The sequence below is a fragment of the Convolutriloba macropyga genome, chromosome 4, assembly GCF_964194025.1.
Source record: "Convolutriloba macropyga chromosome 4, txConMacr16.3, whole genome shotgun sequence".
In the NCBI taxonomy this organism is placed as follows: Eukaryota; Metazoa; Xenacoelomorpha; order Acoela; family Convolutidae; genus Convolutriloba; species Convolutriloba macropyga.
In genome coordinates this window covers 22614064-22635722 of record NC_134471.1, presented here as the reverse complement: position 1 = coordinate 22635722, position 21659 = coordinate 22614064, and the positions used below count along the sequence as shown (strand labels likewise).

The 21659-nt window shown below is 36.3% G+C and overlaps 1 protein-coding gene across 2 annotated transcripts in view; it reads left to right on the top strand.

The window, feature by feature from the left end:
• Nucleotides 1-18846, top strand: part of LOC142337515 (uncharacterized) — a 42470-nt gene extending 23624 nt beyond the window's left edge. For both annotated transcript variants that reach the window (XM_075386797.1, XM_075386795.1), the window contains exons 8-12: nucleotides 553-706; nucleotides 978-1251; nucleotides 1418-1549; nucleotides 1829-1978; nucleotides 18295-18846. In XM_075386797.1, coding sequence (XP_075242912.1) covers nucleotides 553-706; nucleotides 978-1251; nucleotides 1418-1549; nucleotides 1829-1978; nucleotides 18295-18734 — 1150 coding nt within the window. In that variant the 3' untranslated portion in view covers nucleotides 18735-18846. The remainder of the gene's footprint in view (nucleotides 1-552; nucleotides 707-977; nucleotides 1252-1417; nucleotides 1550-1828; nucleotides 1979-18294) is intronic.
• Nucleotides 18847-21659: the final 2813 nt, after the last annotated feature.

Below are 21659 nucleotides of genomic sequence, written 5' to 3'. Positions count from 1 at the left end.
CAATTTAATTGATATTCACATTTTCGAATTGAAATTTTCTAATGAGGTTATTTTGCACAATCATGGAATGTCATGTTTGTGACTCGGTCTCAATTGGATTTCGCACTGTCTTGTCACAACTGGAGTGTTTTTCCTTGGCATTTGCAGCTGAGATTTATTTGTAGAAATGTGCAAAACTTCTGCAAGTTGGGTTCCTTTCGTACGATTAATGTGATAGGAATTTCTATCAAAATCATTCTCAAAAACTTGAGGCAGCTTGAGTTCTTTGGGAATAGTGGTGCCTTTATCCAGGCATCCATAATAGGGCATCGGGGCTGGCTATAATTTAAAAAAGCCCGATTAACTGGCCCGATGTTGAAGTGCTTGCTTTCACCGAAGTAAGCTTATGGAATGCATTAAGTGAAATTAAGTTCAGAGTATTGGCTAATTACGGAATAATCAACAAATTTAAAATATAATTTGTCAACTGTTTCAATATAATTTGATGTACATGCGCTTGTATTCTTCCGTTTGATATCTTAATAAGGGTTTATGACTTTGAACTTGTTGAAGGGTGGCACACGAGTCGACTAAAGGCAGGTCTACCTCTACCTCCTCTCTGAATGGAGGTGTTACATCAGAGGGAGCCGAGATAGACGAGAATTTGAAGATTGTTGGGGATCCTTTCTGTGATGAATCAATTCAACTATTCTTCCGAAAATTGAAGGTTAGTAACAGTGCTATTAAAGAGTTGAGTATTTACTGGATTGTTGTTTAAAATTATATGGTTGCTCTTTTGTAATTAGAAGATTTTGGCTGAATTTTTTCTCTTTACTACAGAATCAAATATGGTACCTTGAACCACTAAATAGGAGCATAAGTGTGAGCTGTAATTTGGGATCAACTTCAAACGTTGTGACTATTTTTGCATACATTTTGCACTTAACCTTTCTTAGTGGAAACTTGTGAAAGGGGTTATTTATGTTCATTTATTTCAGTTGCCTGAATCGGGAGAGGGATTACCAAAACTGCGAAAGTTCTCAAAATTAGTTCCTGATTGGGTTCCGGGTCGCGAGATGAACTGTGGTCTCAGCTGTTCGTTCATAGCAGGTGACTATGTCGACAGTGGGAAGTTTGGACGCGTGTTCAAAATTAAAGACGCTGGAGGGGACTACGCTGCTAAGATCCAGAAGCCGCCATTCCCATGGGAGTTTTATATTCTACAATTGCTGATCAAGAAACTGACGCTTCTCAATTTGGCCTTTGACATCAGTTAGTTAATCTGACGCTTTTTGTTTAATGGCGACGGAGCTATATCGAGGCTATTACTGATCGCTTTTTTAACAGTTTAAATTTAATTGCTCTCAAAACGGAGTTCAATAAGCGTTAAACTGATTACATTACAATGAAAACGAATTTCACCTTGTCATTTGTTTAGCGCTGAACATTCAGGAGCCCAGAGCTTTCTACTCATTCAGCGATGGTGGAATTCTAGTATCCAAGTTCTACAACGCTCCAACTATGCTCCACTTTCAGAACAACCTAGCCAGACAAAAAATCCAACTTTCAGGTGCGTTTGGCGTTTCAATATTAGTTTGCAACGACAGCTTTGTTCCGATCGGATTTTTGTGCCATATGCGATCGACTGTAGCATTCACTACGGGGCAACTTGGTCAAGTTTTTGAATTCCCAGTCGGCTGTAATTGGTTCCAAGCCAACTGCCAAAAAATTACGTACTGAAGAGTTAGTTTGCGACCGATTTGATCTAAAACATAAATTCCACATGTATTTTGTGGTTTATTCGCAAGGATACAAATTTGCTTATATTAAAACGGTGTGCTTATTTTAGAGCTTGAACTGATCGTTCTGCTAATTGAGTTAATCCTAATTGTGGAGAACATGCACAAGTGTGAGGTTATTCACGCGGATCTGAAGCCGGACAACATCATCATGAGGGCGCCCAGTCGACTTCCACAGAACCGGAAAGAATTTTTTACTAGTGAGTTGCTAAGTTATAGCTACAAACTTAATGTGTTGTACTGGATTTGAGCCCTTTCGAGACCTACAAACTTTTTTCTCCAATCCAGTTTGCAAATTGGACGTATAGAAAGTTTTCTACAGACAGGACAGGACGTCTCATGGAAAATGAAACTTAGAAACATTAAATTAGGTTGAAGTCTCTTCTAACTAACCTGTTTAGCTTGCTTGATTTTTACCTAGCGTTCAAAAACTGCGTCTGAGTGAAAATTTTTGAATCACAAGGTACACAAATTTCAGAATTAATTTTTTATTGCAGCGGTACACAAAATGAAGATAAATGAAACTTTAATAATAGCCGCCGCAACGGCTATTATTTAGGCGCTCTGCTTTTTTTAAACAATTCAATGAATTTGAATTGCATTGGGGCGCTGTCTTTTTTAATCATCTGTTCGCACATTTTCATGATTCTTGAAGTCAAATTGGAGTAGTGATTTTGGTCATGCCGAAACAGGAAGTGGAGCGAAAAAGCGAGTGCTTTTGCGGCGTGAAGTTTTTTCACTTTGATGGCAAAGTAGAGTGAGAAAACGGTGTTTCACCAATCCATTTATTATTCATTCGAGGCCTAATTTTTTGTTTGAACCAAATTTCCCTTTCTCGCTACTGGTTTTTTTTTGTTTCAATGAGGCATTTTGACTTTGATTTTCTGTTTTGTTTACTTATCTGATTTTTTTTGGAAATTCCCCAATTCATTCATAGTCCGTTCTAGGTCTAGTGTTTTTGTTTAGTCAGTGAAAATTTTTTGGATTGTACGTCAGGACTTGTCCTGCTATGTGTTTTTTTTAAAGATCTGTTCAGACGATCTGTTTTACGATTTTTGAAGTCAAATTGGAGTAGTGATTTTGGTCACGAGGAAACAGGAAGTGGAGCGAAAAAGCGAGTGGTTTTGCGGTGTAAATTTTTTTTTCAATCTAATTTTAAATCAGAGTGAGAAAACGGTGATACAACAAACATTTATATTATTAATAATTGCCATAATCTCAGTCGAATATTATTGCGTACCTCGTTTTATGACTCAATTTTATTGGAGTAAATTTTGAAGCAGTGAGTAAGTCTTAGTTACCACATCTAATGCTTATTGGTGTTGATAGTAGCCCCTGTAGCCTCTCTCTAAGAAAAAGAAGTATGTTCAACTACGAAATGCCATCAAAATAAATTGGACTTAAAAAATATTTTTGTACAAAAATTTTTTTTTCAATATATTCTAATCGTTCAATCCCAATCATGCTTATTGGAATCAACGGCGGCTATTTTCCGGCAATCTGCCGGGTATGTTTGAAGTTTTTTTGCCGAATTCTTCCTTTTTTCTGTCTTTCAGAGTACTTTGATTTGTTCAATTGCTTATATTGTGTTGTTGATAGGGTTATGTTTACTAAGTAAAAACATTTAAAATACTGAGAGCAGATTTCATAAATATTTTCAGTTCTGCAGTTTTTGTCGTTTTTATTTCTTGCTCAAGTTAAGTGGTGGTTTCTAGTGCGTTGGGATGCAAAATAAATCAACAGGGACTCTTTCTTAAGTTGAGTTGAGTGCAATTATCGAGATTTACCAAAGTTTATTGAAAAATTTAACAGGTTTTTTAGATTTCCGCCTTTATTTCCTGTGTTTGCTCGTCTTTTCCCCATTTGTCGAGATGTATCGTTGGATTTTCCCAATCACTCGAATTTTGTTTGTTGGACACAAATAAATTATGGCATACAATATATAAACAATGCTTTTGGAGTAGCAACTTCTGAAAAGTTTTCAACGGAAAATTTTCTTTCTTTTCCCCTTATTTTTCCTGTTCTCAGTTTGTTGTTTTAAATCGAATGTTCTAATTATACTAATTTTGTTAGCAGATAGTGATTGGCTATGGTTTATGCTATTCTTTTCGATCATTCAGGAGCCTTCAGGCTTTGTTTTTTGCGATTCATTGAATTTGAATGGTTTTGGGCGCTGTCTTTTTCAGATCTGTTCAAACATTGCAATGATTTTTGAAGTCAAATTGGAGTAGTGATTTTGGTCATGCCGAAACAGGAAGTGGAGCGAAAAAGCGAGTGCTTTTGCGGCGTGAAGTTTTTTCACTTTGATTGCAAAGTAGAGTGAGAAAACGGTGTTTCACCAATCCATTTATAGTTCATTCTAGGCCTAATTTTTTGTTTGAACCAAATTTCCCTTTCTCGCTACTGTTTTTTTTGTTTCAATGAGACATTTTGACTTTGATTTTCTTCTTTGTTTACTTATCTGATTTTTTTGGAAATTCCCCAATTCATTCATAGTCCGTTCTAGGTCTAGTTTTTTTGTTTAGTCAGTGAAAATTTTTCGAATTGTACGTCAGGACTTGTCCTGCTATGTGTTTTTTTAAAGATCTGTTCAGACGATCTGTTTTACGATTTTTGAAGTCAAATTGGAGTAGTGATTTTGGTCACGAGGAAACAGGAAGTGGAGCGAAAAAGCGAGTGGTTTTGCGGTGTAAATTTTTTTCAATCTAATTTTAAATCAGAGTGAGAAAACGGTGATTCAACAAACATTTATATTATTAATAATTGCCATAATCTTAATCGAATATTATTGCGTACCTCGTTTTATGACTCAATTTTATTGGAGTAAATTTTGAAGCAGTGAATAAAGCGTGTGAAAAAAAAATTAAAGCAGTTTGGTTTAACAAAATTGAAGAGAGGAGCGAAATGGCAGTGGTTTTTGATCCTAGCATTGTTTTCGAGAGAGTGAGAAATTCAGGTGCGAATAAAATTCTCTAAGCGAGCATTTTTTTTGCTCACATCTGCCTTCTAAAACAAATTTTCGATTTTTAAGCCTCCGTCTGCCTCTCAACGGCTATTGTTTCGGCGCTCCCTTTCTTTTTTAATTCGCTTTACCTTTTGATCCTGTTTTTCGTTATACATAAGTCATGATTTTCACGCTTGACTTCTGACTTCGTTCACTGTTTCATTTGAATTGATTTTAATTTTTTTTACGCATTGAATTACGCAATTTAGTGAATAGGGTCAAAATCAAAAGGGAAACAAGATAGGCATATAAGGCCCTGTCATTAAGTCATAGTACATTACGTTATCAAAGTTCAATAAAGCGATTGCTAGCTGGCATTAGTAATATGCTTAATAGCGTTTAAAAGCTGAAGTAATGTAATTTTTAAATCTAACTGAATATGCAGAATTTGCACAGCAAATAAAAACCTTTTGACACGTAGGAAAATTTGGTTTTTTTCTAATTAAATCCAATGAGCCTCCAGCGGGTCAACGACGGCTATTTTCCGGCAGTTTGCCGGCTATGTTTGATAAAGCAATTATTAATCACAAAATGCACGAAAGGAGCTGATGCAAGGCGCATTTTGTTTGCCACATAGTAATTTTTCTGGTTAAACATTTAAGCTCTTCTTTGTTGCAAAATATTAGGACTTGGGGTTTTTAGCAATACTCAAATCAAGGTTAAAGTTCAGCAACTGATTTACGAGGCGGTTGATTTGAAAGTTTTATCTTCATTCTGTCACAAAGTAATCATTAATTATTGCGTTCATTACATAAAAGTAAGACTGATAGGGAAATAATTCTGAACAGTTTTTAAAATCAAGTAATCCATTTTAAAGTCTTTGTTTAATTGTGTAAAATCCGTGATTACTGAAAAATAAAAGTTTAAAGCTCTAAACGGAAATTTTTTGACATGCAGGTTCAAATTAATGAGCTTGAATTGATCGTTCTGCTAATTGAATTAATCCAAACTGTGGAGAACATGCACATGTGTGAGGTAATCCTTGCGGATCTGAAGCCGGACAACATCATCATGAGGGCACCCAGTCGACCTGCACAGAACCTGAAAAATTTTTTCTAGTGAGTTGTTAAATTATGGGTACAAACTTAACGTGTTGTACTGGATTTGAGCCCTTTCGATTCCTACGAAACTTTTTCTCCAATCCAGTTTGCAAATTGGACGTATAGAAAGTTTTCTACAGACAGGACAGTCTCCTCTTCTTTTGACGTCTCACGGTAATTTAAACTTTGAAACATTAAACTAGGTTGAAGTCTCTTCTAAGTGACCTATTTAGCTTGCTTGATTTTTACCTGGCGTTCAAAAACTGCGTCTAAGTGAAAATTTCTGAATTACAAGGTAAATAAATTTTGGAGTTAATTTTTTAATGCTGCGGTTCACAAAATAAAGATTACTGAAACTTCATTGATGAAACGGTTATTAATCAAAGGTTGCGCAAAATGCTCGAAAGGAGCTGATGCAACGAGCTTTTTGTTTGTCTTAAAGTATTTTTTCTGGTTAAACATTTAAAACAGTCTTGGAACCCTTCTTTGAAGTAAAATATTAGGATTGAGATTTTTGGAAAAATAATCCATTGACAATTAAAGTTGAGCAGCTCATTTACGAGGCGATTGTGTTGAAAGTTTCATTTTCTTTCTATCACAAAATCTTTAATTATTGCGTTCAGTAAACAAAAGAGTGATACAGATCACTTTACAATTTGAAAAATCAAGTAATCGTTTTCAGAAGCTTTGTTTGATTGTCTAAAATCCTTGAGTGAAAGTTAAAAGCTCTAAATGCATTTTTTAACATGCAGATACAAATTAGTGAGCATAGAGTGCAATGTCTTCTCTCGAAGGAGGTCGCAATCAAGGTAAACTTGTGTAATTATTAGCCGCAGTCAGCCTCTCTACAGCTAATATTTTGACTCTCTCCTTTTTATAGCTGCGAAGCTGTAAGCTGAGCGTAGCTATATTGCGGTGCTCTTGGTTTTTTTTGTTCCGTCGTCTGCCGCTCTTTTTTCGTTTTACATTTGTTCACACAGCAAAGCTGAAAAAGTCAAATTTTCTGAATGACTTCTTCCTCTCACTAAAGGCATTTGCACATGTGACGTCATTTCTCACTCGCTTTAGCAAAAGTTTTTAGGTTATTTGCGTGATTAGATTTTGATCATACGTGACTTACCTCACTCAATAAAATGACTTTTGCACTTTAAAACTTAAGTTTAGTTTGAATTTGCTTAAGGTCAAAGGATTTCATATGTGCAGTAAAGCTCACTAATAAGAGGCTTCTGTGGAATGAATTTTAACAAGCTTTATTTGTTTATTGCTGAATGTTTTTAGCCTAGTTTTTTGAGCGGCGTCGTTTTTTTCAGTTTAGATCTGTATCTGTTTCTATCTCTATTATATGGCACGCAGGTCTATTCTTTCGCAGCTATTCCGGCAATCTGCCGGCTATGTTTAGGCGTCTCGAAGATGAGTAATGTTGATCTATTTTTTAAAAAATCGGTCGTTGTTCTGTAAAATGATGTAAAAGTCAATACCACAAGTGAAAAATTGTGATTTTTTTGTTAATGAACAAAAGTGGAGATCGGAGAGGAGAGAGTGGTGTTTTTTGTGCATACCATTTTTCCAAAGAAAAGTATGCGTGAAAAAATTTTCGCTGAGCGAGGGAAGTTTTTTTGATCATGTGCGGCCTCTCCGATGCAGTTCTTTTAGTTTACTTTATTTTTGTGTTAAGTGGTTTTTTAACCCTATTAAAAAGAAATTGTGCGTTTGGGACCATGTTTGACCATCTCAGTCATGTATTAGTTTTATATGCACTCTTGGGCTATTTTAATGATTTCGCCGTTCCAGACGTTTTTTACCGGTTTTTGTACATTTGCAAATGTTGTCTGAGGAATTTTTTTGGTGCTATTGAATTTTATGTTTTTCGTTGTGCCCTTTTCTTTTCATTAATATCAATTTAGATTAATTTTGATAGAATAGAATATGCTAAATTTGAATAATTTTTTTGCTTAATTTTTCAATTTTTAATAGCCACCCTCATCTTCTCAGCCGGCTATTATTGCGCTCGTATTTTTTTACTTCGTCAAACTTTTTTTCGCTTTACCATTTTGCCGCTTTTTCGACATTTTGCGTGAAATCTTTTTGACTTCTCTAGGCTAGTTTCTCTCTTCTCTCATTCTGCTAAAAGTGAATTTGAACATCAGTTGCTAAGCAAAGCAATTCAAAATGAACATAGTCGGTATAAAAAATTGAAGTCAGAAATAGAAACGGGATAAACCCATAAAGCCCAATTTTAGATGCCCGCTATTTGAACGTCGTTCCTATAAGTCTTAGTTACCACCTCTAATGCTTATTGGTGTTGATAGTAGCCCCTGTAGCCTCTCGCTAACAGAAGTATGTTCAACTACGAAATGCCATCAAAATAAATCGGACTTAAAAAATATTTTTGTACAAAAATCTTTTTCAATATATTCTAATCGTTAAATCCCAATCATGCTTATTGGAATCAACGGCGGCTATTTTCCGGCAATCTTCCGGGTATGTTTGAAGTTTTTTTTGCCGAATTCTTCCTTTTTTCTGTCTTTCAGAATACTTTGATTTGTTCAATTGCTTATATAGTGTTGTTGATAGGGTTATGTTTACTAAATAAAAACATTTAAAATACTGAGAGCAGATTTCATAAATATTTTCAGTTCTGCAGTTTTTGTCGTTTTTATTTCTTGCTCAAGTTAAGTGGTGGTTTCCAGTGCGTTGGGATGCAAAATATATCAACAGGGACTCTTTCTTAAGTTGTCTTGAGTGCAATTATCGAGATTTACCAAAGTTTATTGAAAAATTTAACAGGTTTTTTTAGATTTCCGCCTTTAATTCCTGTTTGCTCGTCTTTTCCCCATTTTTCGATATGTATCGTTGGATTTTCCCAATCACTTGAATTTTTTTTGTTGGACACAAATAAATTATGGCATACAATATATCATAAACAATGCTTTTGGAGTAGCAACTTCTGAAAAGTTTTCAACGGAAAATTTTTTATTTTCCCCTTATTTTTTCTGTTCTCAGTTTGTTGTTTTAAATCGAATGTTCTAATTATACTAATTTTGTTATCAGTTAGTGATTGGCTATGGTTTTTGCTATTCTTTTCGATCATTCAGGAGCCTTCAGGCTTTGTTTTTTGCGATTCATTGAATTTGAATTGGTTTTGGGCGCTGTCTTTTTCAGATCTGTTCAAACATTGCAATGATTTTTGAAGTCCAATTGTAGTAGTGATTTTCGTGACGCCAAAACAGGAAGTGGAGCGAAAAAGCGAATGCTTTTGTCGCGTGAATTTTTTCACTCAAATTTTAAAGTAGAATGGAAAAACGTTGTTTGAACAAAATTTCGATTTATTACTTGTCGCTTTTTGCTCATATGCTGTAGTTTGATTTCAAATTTTTCTGTTTTTCCACTTTTTGAATATTTTTTTCTAAAGGGTGTTTCAAAGCAATTCATTGTGTTTTCTAGGTCAAGTTTTTTGTTGAGTCCTTGAATTTTTTTAAAATTGTAGGTCAAGACTTGAAAACGTAAAGCGAATAGTAAAACAAGTCCTGATCTGCAATTTTTAAAAAAATTCAATGACTCAACAAAAAACTTGACCTAGAAAACACAATGAATTGCTTTGAAACACCCTTTAGAAAAAAATATTCAAAAAGTGGAAAAACAGAAAAACTTGAAATCAAACTACAGCATATGAGCAAAAAGCGACAAGTAATAAATCGAAATTTTGTTCAAACAACGTTTTTCCATTCTACTTTAAAGTTTGTGTGAAAAAATTCACGCGACAAAAGCATTCGCTTTTTCGCTCCACTTCCTGTTTGGCGTCACAAAAATCACTACTACAATTTGACTTCAAAAATCATTGCAGTGTTTGAACAGATCTCAAAAAGACAGCGCCGAAAAGCATTCAAATTCAATCACCCGCAAAAAACAAAGCCTGAAGACTCCTGAATAATCGCTGTACGTTTTCATCAGGTTTTTCGTGTTACATAAGTCGCTATTTTTACGTTTGGTTTATGACTTACTTCACTGAACTGTTTATTTTTTTATTTCTTTCACGCATTGAAATGCGCAATGTAGTGAATACGGTCAATGTCAAAAGAGTCATAGTGCAAAGGGTTTTAAAAGTTCATTAGAGTCATTGCCGGTTGGTATTAGTAATAAGTCTTGTAGTTTTCGGTTTAGAAGGTGAATTAATATAGTTTAGAGTCGAAATTAAACTGTACATCAAGTTAGAACAATTTCTGACACTGTCAAATTCTATCTCGTCTTTTTGCTTTTACTGTTTCAATCCCGATGTGCGTCGTTGGGTCAAGGGTGGCTATTCCGCCAATTCGCCGGCTATATTTCTTTTTTTTGCATTCTGTCTTTCGATCTGTTGCATTTTTAATTGCTCTCAACCGAAGTTTGTAGCAATTATATTAGTCCTGTCGGTCTTTTTTATGCGATTTTTCGCTTGACCAATTTTCGTCTGACGCTTTTGACTTTTCGTCCTCAAAGACGGGATAAACAGGTAGCGCCCAGCCGGCATTAAGTGCACTTAGAGCTTTTCAGCTCAGACTGTTTTGAAGATTTATACTTATGGTTTGAAGGCCGGGTCTTAGAGCTTGAAGACCCCTCAACTGTTGACCCCCACCCCACTATTGCCCCAACCCCCGCACGTTGTTACTGCCCTCCATCCCACTGTTGCAACACCCCCCCCCCCCCCCATTCATCAGCCATTGCTGCACAACCCCCCCCCCCGTTTCTAGCTACTGACAAACAACCGCTCGCTAAAAACACGTAATTTTATATTATTTTCCACAATTTTTTTGAGGCTTTGAAAATTTTTTTAATTATAGGTTACTGCATAGTTTTTAGTGATAATGTAGTGGTTTCAACATTTTAACATCACGAATTTTAGCATTTTTTGACAAAACGGGCCATTTTTTTTCAAAATTTTTGTTATTCGTTTTTCCTTATTCAGGTATTTCCAGACCCAGAGGCCAGAAAATCTAAGAGCCAGAAAAACTTCCTGTTTGGCGTCAGAAAATCTAAGAGCCATAAAAACTTCCTGTTTGGCGTCACGAAAATCACTACTACAATATGACTTCAAATATCATTGCAGTGTTTGAACAGATCTTAAAAAGACAATAAAGATAATAAATTGCTGAAAAATTTTTATTGACCATGGAATTGTTTTTCAATTTTTTAATGTCACAAATTTTAGCAATTTTTGGATAAAAGTTGCTTTTTTAAGTGTTTTGAGAATGTTTGTCGGTTTTTAGGTTTTTTTCAGCCTAAACAGCGAAGGAACCTCTTGTATTTGAAATTAGGATACTGTATTATTTCTAAAGGTAATGGAATGTCTTGCAAGATTGTAACATCACGAATTTTAGGATTTTTTTGACAATTTTTGCCATTTAGTCTTTATCCAGGTTTTTTGAGCCTCAAGGGACAGATAACCTCCGTTAGGTTGTGATAATAAATTGCTGGAAAGTTTTTGTTGGTCATGGATTAATTTTCAACTTTTTACAATCACAAGTTTTAGCAATTTTTTTTAAATAAATCTTGCATTTTTTTAAAAAATTTTTATATTTTTTAAGTTTCTCTAGCCTCAAGAATTTCCTCTAGGGTCTGATAATATGTTACTGCATAGTTTATAGGTTGTAATAGAATGTTTATCAAGATTTTGATATCACGAGTTTAGGCAATTTTTTGAAATGTTTGAAATTTTTTCAAGTTTTTTGGATCTTTTGAATTTTCGCCGGCACAAGGGACCCTGGTACCTTCTCCAAGGTTTGATAATAAGCTGCTGCATTGTTTCTAGAGTTAATGGAATGTCGATCAGTATTTTTATGACTCCAGTTTTTGTAATTTTTGTATAAAATTTAAAATTTTCAAATTTTCGGAAGATTTTTATCATGTCCCAAATGTATGGATCCTTGAGCCAGTGAAACTATTTCAGGCTTGAAGCGAGGATACTGGATAGTCTCTTCAGGCCTTGAAATGGTTCTCAAGATGTTAATATCTTGAATTTTAGCAAGATTTTGTTAAAACTTGCAATTGTTTCCAAAATTTTTTTTTTAATATTTTTGTTCTTTCTGAGTTTCTGAGTTTAACCACCATTACTGGCCAACGAAAATTTTTAGGTCATGGAGATGGTTTAGTTGACAGAACTTTTGAGACAAAAAATGGTTTTGGGTTTTGAACTCTTTTACTGCGAAAATGAAGATTTTTGTTTTAGTTTTGCCTTCAGTTTTTTTCTATATGATTTATTTACTAACAAGGCTAGAAAACTAGAAGTTGCTGATTCGAAAGTTTTCCTATCTCTCTCTCTCTCTCTGTCGATTGGGTTTTATTTCCTTCTCTTATTCACGGTTTTTCTCTCACTCTCTCTCTCTCTCTCTTTGTTGATGCCGCACTTCAGCTGCTGTTATGTGGCGTAATGTCATCATCTATGATCCTTATTAACGATGAGTTATAGTAGAAATGTTTTTATCATAAATGATTTAACAGGTACTTTTTAGGAACTCATTGTTAATTGCTGTCAAAGGCAATTTATAGCAAATATATTAATCCTGTTTGTCTCTTTTATGCAATTTTTCGCTTGGCCGATTTTTCGTCTGACCCATTTGACTTTCGTCTTCAGAAAGGGATAAAGAGGTAGCGCCCAGTTTGCATAATGTTCTTAGAGCCGTTCTGCCCACTAGTCTTCAAGCATGCGATTTACAGAAACTGTAGTGGAGACTAATACTTATGTTGTGAAGGGCGGTTCTTAGCAATTGATCCCACACCCCACCCGCCCACCGCCCCAACATCAGTCCACCCAATCCAAATTTGCACCCTCGCAGCGGTGCACCCCCGCTGCGCTCACCTTACGCCCTTCAATTAATCTAAAGCCAGCATCACTAAACCGTGGCTAGCTCATGACGAAGCGAACCGCTCGCCGGTCGTTTGAGAGCAATTCGCCCGACGTTAGTCGGTTATGTTTTATTTGTATATTTTTCAATTTTCTGCCTTTTTTGTTTTAAGGTTTCTTTTGTTATTTGCGTGAACTTATGTCAAACGTCTTTTTGGTCACATATGTTTGCTTTTTATGTCAATGCGCTCCTTTGTAGATGGTAATATGCAGAGAAGTTTTCTCTTTGTTCTAGTTAATGTGTTTTCAAAGATTTTCGTGTTTAAAAGAAATGTTTTTGAATCGATTTTCTGGGCCAGCTTATTATCAGTTGAACAATTCAGTATAAGCTGAGACGTCGTTACCAAATAAAGTAACAAGATGGGTTGGAATTCCCCAATTTTGTTGTTTTTGTAGTTTTTTAGGTACGCTATCTGCAGTCACGCAAAAATAAGCACTGAATGGTGTTGTTTGTTAAATGAATATTATCACACGGTTGTTATCGCCACCGAGAAGTTATCAAACTCCGAGGCGAAGCCGAGGTGTTATGATAACTTCGAGGGCGATAACAACCGTGTGGTAATTTTTTTAATCAACACCTGCTGCGATCATTTCAAAATTGAACAAAGTTTCATTGGTTTCTCATTTTTATTTTTGTGGACAATTACACTTTCAAATAGTGATATTTCTTTGGATCTGTTATTCGTTTTGCCCTCATGCACCCCCCCCCCCAACAAACACACACAGAGAGACACACACGCACACATACACGCACACACACACACACTTACACACAAACACACATTTACAAACACACGCGCACGTTCACGCACGCACACACGTACACACGCACAAACACACACACGCACACACAAACAAACACACACACAGAGACACACACGCACGTACACACGCACGCACACACACACACACGCACGCGCACACACACACACTTACACACACACTTACAAACACACGCGCACGTTCACGCACGCACACACGTACACACGCACACACACAGACATACACACGCACACACACAAACTCACACACACACACACGCACACACACACACAAGCACGCATACACACACCCAAACACACACACACACACTTACACACCACAGATAACACACCACACAAACACACCCACTTACACGCCCACACGCACGCATACACACACCACAGATAACACACTCAGCAGCACACCACACACACACACCACACACACACCACACACACACACAACACACACCGCACATACGCCACCCACGCCACACACAACACGCACCACACGTTTTTCAGACTACAAGTTTATCAAACTGTTTCCATCATTAGACTACGAGTTTCTCACACTCTTTTCTCGCCACTGTTTACTTAGTAACAGTGGCGAGAAAAGAGTGTGAGAAACTCGTAGGCTAATGCTGAAGTGTTTTTCCAGTGTCGATCGGGCATTAAGATTTATTACACTGGCAGTTTATTTAACTGCTGTTATCGCAACAGGTGTTGATTAAATGGCTATGAAAAAGGCGTTCTACTTTTTTAACGCTCGATGCGTCTTTATTCACTTTTTAATTCGCGTAAGTCAAAAATTTAACGACTTCTGACGTACCGCAATAACATTTCAACTGAACGGAATTTGGTGTTCCTTAACAAATTTACGCCCTGCGGTGAAAATCTTGAAATTGAAGAGAGCGAACACAAAAGAAATCCTATAGGCAGATCAAGCCTGTTCTCATTAAGACTTGGGGCATTGATCTATCCACACTTATCACAACGTAGGATAGTAGTGTCAACGTTGACTATTTGAGACAACAAGCGGGCTCTTTTTCACTGATGTTTGTTTGTGATGTTGGAGAGTAGTTGATAAATTCTGAGATGTTTTGCTCAGGGCGTTTTGTTCAAAACTGGTCAATAAAGCTGAAAGTGCGTAATGGTCACAAGCACCATCTCTTAAAATTTTCTGATCCTGTGGCAAGCACAAATTTACCCCTATTTTTGCAAAGGGCTCTGTCCGACATGCCTTAATTTTTAAGATATTATTTGAATTACAAAAGAAAATTGAATACCGACAACGCGAACGCTTAACAAATTCTTGAGTCTTCTTAGCAATAGCCGCCGTCGGCCTCTCGAACGGCTATTATTTAGACGCTCTCCTTTTTTTACTAGCCGCCGTCAGCCTCTCAAACGGCTATTATTTAGGCGCTCTCCTTTTTTACAGTTCAAAGAATTTGAATTGTATTGGGGCGCTGTCTTTTTTTAAGATCTGTTTACACATTTTCATGATTCTTGAAGTCAAATTGGAGAAGTGATTTTGGTCACGTCGAAACATGAAGTGGAGCGGAAAAACGAGTGGTTTTGTGGCGTGAAATTTATTCGCTCTAATTTTAAAGTAGAGTGAGAAAACAAAAATTCGCTTTTTCGGTAGCGGTTTTGTTCACATGCGGCAATTTCACTTCGATTTTTACGGTTTTTTTCGATTTTTCGGATCGGACTTTTTTCTAAATGGTTTTCCCAATCCATTCATAGTTTATTCTACGCCTAGTTTTTTTTGTGTGAACCCAATTTTTGTTTCTCGCTAGTGGTTTTTGTTCACGTGTGACATTTTGACATTGATTTTCTGTTTTTTTATTTTATCTGATTTTTTAGAAGTTATTTTCCCCATTCAATCATAGTCCGTTCTAGGTCTAGTTTTTTGTGTAGTTAATGAAAATTCTGTAAATTATACATCCGGATTTGTCCTGCTTTTTTTTACAATTCAAAGAATTTGAATTGTATTGGGTCGCTTTCTTTTTGTTAAGATCTGTTAACACATTTTCCTGATTTTTGAAGTAAAATTGCAGTAGTGATTTTGGTCACACCGAAACAGGAAATATAGCGAAAAAGTGAGTGGTTTTGCGTCGTAAAATTTTTTCGCTCTAATTTTAAAATAGAGTGAGAAAACGGTGTGTGAACAAAAATTCGCGTTCTCGCTAGTGGTTTTTTGTTCAAATGCGGCAATTTCAATTTCGTTTTTTGGATCGTATTTTTTTCCAAATGGTTTTCCCAATCCATTAATAGTTCATTCTAGGCCTAGTTTTTTGTTTGAACCAGATTTCTATTTCTCGCTAGTGGTTTTTTGTTTACATGCCGCCGTTTGACCTTGATTTTCTGTTTTTTTTTTCATTTTACCTGATTTTTTCAGAAATGGTTTTCCCAATTCACTCATAGTCCGTTCTAGGTCTAAATGTTTGTCTAGTCAATGAAAATTCTTTGAATTGTACGTCAGGACTTGTCTTGCTAAATTTTTAATTCGCATTACCTTTTGATCACGTTTTTCGTTTTACATAAGTCACGACTTTCACGTTTGACTTCTGACTTACCTCACTGTTTCAACTGAATGGTTTTTAAATCCATTCACTCAATGAATTACGCAAGATAGTGAATACAGTCAAGTTCAAAAGAGCAAAATCAAAAGAGCTGCGATAATCCGATAAAGCCCGGTCATTAAGTCATTGATAACTAGGCTATCAAAGTTCATTAGAGTGTTTGTATAGTCCACTAGCCATTCCTTACAACCATTTTTTATAATTTGAACCTAAACTCGAGTACACCTCAATGTGAAGTGCTATTTCAGGCGTTGATAGTGGTGCATGTCTTGTAATGAAGAAAGAAGGCTGTCAATAAAGGGGCTGTCGATTATTAATTGCTCTCAAACGAAGTTTGTAGCAATTATATTAGTCCTGTCGGTCTTTTTTTAATGCGATTTTTTGCTTGACCAATTTTTCGTCTGATGCTTTTGATTTTTCGTCCTCAAAAACGGGATAAACAAGTAGCGCCCTGCGGGCATTAAGCGCTCTTAGAGCCTTTCAGCTCTGTTTCATCTCAAACTGTTTTGGAGACTTATACTTTTACTTATGGTGTGAAGGGCGGCTCTTAGAGGTTGAAGACACCCCCACTGTGGACCCCCCCCTATTGCCCCCCCACAGCGCTGTTGCCCCCATCCCAGTGTTGCCCCCAATCAGCCCCGGGTGCTAGCTACTGTTCTCCCCCCTCCCGTGGCTAGCTACTGACGAACAACCGCTTCCTAAAAACGCAAATTTATACTTTTGCAATTTTTTTCAAGCTTTTTTTCAAGACATTTTTTTCATTTTAATCAGCCCTAGGTGTCAAGGAACCTCCTTTCAATTTTAATAATGGGTTACTGCATGGTTTCTATTGGTAATGGAATGGTTTCAACATTTTAACATCACAAATTTAGCATTTTTTTTGACAAAACGTGTAAATATAAATATTTCCCATCTTTTGACATTTATTTGTCCTTATTCAGGTCTTTCCTTTTTTTGAGGCTAGAAAACATCCTAAGGGGATTGATAATAATTTACTGACAATTTTTTATTGGCCATGGAAAAGTTTTTCAACTTTTTAATTTCACAAATTTTAGCAATTTTTTTATAAAACTTGCTTTTTTCAAGGTTTTTCTGAAAGTTTCGCTTCTTTTAGGTTTTTTCAGCCTCAAGAGCCAAGAAACCTCCTCTAGGGTTTGAGAGGAGGTTACTGTATAATTTCTAGATTAAATGGAATGTCTTGCAAGATTTTAACGTTGTGATTTTTAGCATATTTGACAAGTTTTGTCATTTTTCAATTTTTTGACAGTCATTATTCAGGTTTTTTTGAGCCTCAAGGGTCAGAAAACTTCCGTTAGGGTATAATAATCAGCTACTGGAAATTTTTTGTAGGTCATTGATTAATTTTCTAATTTTCAATATCACAAGTTTTAGCAATTTTTCTTATAAAACTTGTAATTTTTTTAAGTTTTTTGAAAATTTTGTCAGATTTTAGGTTTCGCTAGCCTCAAGAGCCACAGAACTTTCTCTAAGGTTTTATGATATTTTACTGCATAGTTTATTGATGTAATGGAATGTTTGTCAAGATTTTAATATCACGAATGTAAGCTATGTTTTAAAATATTTGCAATTTTTTCATGTTTGATTTTTTCCGGCAGCAGAGGCCCTGGGACTTCCTCCAAGGTTTGATAATAAGCTGATGCGTAGTTTCTACAGTTAATGGGATGGTGATCGACATTTTTTTTACTCCAGTTCTAGTAATTTTTGGATAAAATTTAAAATATTCAAATTTTTGGAAGTTTTTTGTTCCAAGTGTATGGATATTTATGAGCCTGTGAAACTACTTCAGGCTTGAAACATGGATAGTCTCATGAGACAATGAAATGGTTTTGATAATTTTAATATCTTGAATTTTAGCAAGATTTTGTTCAAATTTTTGACTTTTTTCAAAATGTTTCAATATTTGTCCTTTTCTGAGTTTAACGATCCTTACTTGAACTTTTTCACTGCGAAATCTGAAAGCCTTTCTTTTAAATTTTGCAATATTTTGCAAATTTATAAAATACCAGTTTTTGATTTGTTTACTAAAAAGGCTAGAAAACTGAAAGTTGCAGAGTCGAATCAAGCTAAAGCGAGCCTCACTAAACCGTGGCTAGCTACTGACGAAGCCAACCGCTCGCCGGTCGTTTGAGAGCAATTCGCCCGACGTTAGTCGGTTATGTTCTAATTTTTCAAAATAAGATGCGTCCTTGCATCGTTCAGTAATCGGAGTTGATATCAATCATGTTTAGATGAGCTGTGCTTCATGGTGCTCATTGATTTTGGCAAAGGAATAGACATGACCATGTTTCCCAAGAACCACAAATTCACTTCAGAAGAAGCCGCCTCAAATTTCACATGCACACAAATGAAAGACAAGAAGCCCTGGTCCTATGAGCTCGACATTTTCTGCATCGCAGCAACTATACATGTGCTTATGTTTGGAAAGTACATGTCAAACGTGACCAAAGACAAGGTTTCAGGCTTATATAGACTTAATGAAACCCCAAAACGGGACTTCAAACGAGAACTGTGGAATGATTTCTACGGTACAGCAATGAATGCGCCTTACAAGACCGCGACTCTGCCGAAAATGCGGGATGATTTCACAGATCACTTGTTCATGAAATACAGCGATGTTGAAATCAAAAATGGTTTCTACAATTTGAACAAACATATTTGCCGACTTTGATCAAATGATTGAGCTTATGTATTGATTTTTTCCATGTTATTAATTTGAGTGTTGAAACGTTTCAGATGTGTGATTTGTTAAATTTTAAATTGCGAAATTTTTTGCAACTTGAGATAGTAGTTTTTCCAGCTGTGTACATAGCATAAGCAGTGAAGCTCTTTTTGTACTCAGCTTAATGGCTGCTAATTTCATTGACGAAGTGGAAAACAGCTGAGTGTGGGAGCTGAAGAGACACGAGAAAATGTTTATGGTCGTATGTGATAGAAATTCTTAGTTGTTCTTTTCTTGAGTTAAGTGCTGCGAAATGAAGCGGAGCGAAGCCGTGACTGTTAGATGGTAATCAATTGCTCTCAAACGAAGTTGGTAGCAGTTATTTTAGTTCTGTGGTCTTTACGACTCGAAGAGGATTGTTGGTATTACACAGGTTTTTGCGACTCTGAGAGGAGTATTGGTATTAAACCGGTTTTTTTTAATAACAGGTTTTTACGACTCGACGAGAATTTTCCCATAATAATCCCTCTTACTTATTTAACTACAAACCCCCATCCTACCTTTCAATCCCAACCTACCCCAACTCTCCACTGCCCACACCCCCACTCTCCCAGCTACGTGCCGCCTCTCAACAAAAAATTGTGTCTAAGTTTTTGTTTCTTTCATTTTGGTGTTTCTGAATTAGGCAAGGTTAGTTAGTTTATATTGCTAGATTTTGCATTGCATGACTCCTGGAGTAGTTTTCGGTGTTCCATCGCATATGTTTTAGCAGAAAGCAAGTTTTTGGATGACTTCAATTTTGAATTTTCTTTTCGACCATTAACCTCCGTTTTTGAGCGCTGACTTTTTTCGAAATCCGTTTTCCACAGTAGCTGAGTTTTAAGATAGTAATTAAGAACGGCTGCTAAAAAGTAAGGTGAAGAGGTAATTCTGAGTGTTATTGATCCCAAATAATTCTCTCCTATTACAGACCAACCATCTACATATCAAACCGTCACTGCCAACGACCCCCTACACCTTTCGAAATTGCGACCCCCCACACACACACCTACTTGCCCCCTGTGCGCCTATTTATATCTGCCTAAGCCGCACCCCACATACCTACGTACACTTCTTTCTTTGATGTATGCGATACAGTTAGAATATCGGCTTTGATATTTTTAATACAGAAGTTATAAAGCACGAATTTGAGTAGTTTCCGGTATTCTACTGGCTGTTTTTGTTTGGCTGAAGTATGCTTGCTCATGTCTCGAATTTTTATTTCTTTATATTACTCCACTCAGCTCCTTGTTCAAACGTTGACTTAGTTTTTCGAATATTGGACTTGAACAGTAGCTTTGTTTGTAATTGTAATGTAAAGTAATTAAGAAGTGTTGCTAATAATCGAGGTGAAAAAGTCAATTTGAGAATTTTTTGATGCCATAAAGGTCACTTTTGCCTATCTAAACTACATACCCCTAAAAGTCACACCTACCTACTTATCTTTCAGTCCTACCCTCACTTCTTCCTTGCTTACCTACCTCGTCCACCTTCCCCCTACCTATTGCCCCCCCGGGGTGTGCGTGGGGGTACCTATCTGCCGCCTGCGTGCACACCCTAATCCCCTCCCACTTGCCCTACCACCTCGCACTTACCTACATCCTCCACCTGCCCGACCCTCCCCCGCATCTACCCAATTCAATAACTAATGTTGCGTTGTTTTTGAATATATTGCTTTGTTTTACTTTCTTTTAAACATTGCTGAAAGAAGTATAGCTTTTGACGAGATTTTTTAAACGATTCTTTGAGTCGAATCTGATTTTCTACCGCATATGTTTTATGCGGTTTTTGTGTGACCGATTTTTCGTCCAACACTTTATAATTTTCGTCCACAAAAATGGGATGAACAGGCAACGCCCTGAGGGCATTAAGTACTGTTAGAGCCTTGCGGATCACCAGTCACTAAGTATGCAATTCACCAATAATTCTAAGAGATTTAAGTTTTTGGTGTGAAATGCGGTTTTTGCAGTTTGACGCGCCTCCTCCTTTGACCCTTCCCCCTCTTAAATTACACATTTCCCCGCAAATGAACTTATCCACCTTCCTGCATTACTTCATCTTACCCCTCCACCTCCTTCGATCCGTAATCCGGCACATCTTTCGACCTGCGAAGATAAAAAAACACTGTTTGACAAAGTTTTTAGTTAAATATGAGGGGATTTTTTTCCGTTTGTGTATAGGTGGTATAAGTAATTAATTGCTCTCAAACGAAGTTTGTAGCAATTATATTAGTCCTGTCGGTCTTTTTATGCGATTTTTTGCTTTACCAATTTTTCGTCTGACCCATTTGACTTTTCGTCCTCAAAAATGTTATAAACAGGTAGCGCCCAGCGGGCATTAAGTGCTCTTAGAGCCTTTCAGCTCTGTTTCAGCTCAAACTGTTTGGAGACCTTTACTTCTGGTGTGAAGAGAGGTTCTGAGAGATGGAAGACCCCCTAACTATTGCCCCCTACTGCACTGTTACCGCACCCACCCCACTGTTGCCCCCACCAGCACCCCGGTGTTTTAATTAACATCACGAATTTTAGCATTTTTTGACAAAACATGCAATTTCTTCAATTTTTTCAATATTTTTTAATCATTGTTCTAGTTTCGCCAGAACCAGGGGTCAGAAAACCTCATTAAGGGTTGGATAATAAGTTAATTGAAGTTTTATATTGGCCATGGAAGTTTTGAACTTTTTATTATCACATATTTCATCGATTTTTTTTCAATTTCTTACTTTTTTGGTTTATCCAGCCTCAAGAGCCAAGGAGCCTCCCTAGGGTTTGATATTCGTGTGATCTTAACATCAATGCTAAAATTCGTGTGATCTTAACATCACAAATTTTAGCTTTTTTTTTAAAAAAAAGCTTGAAACTTTTTTAAATTTTTTTTAACCTTTATTGTCATTAT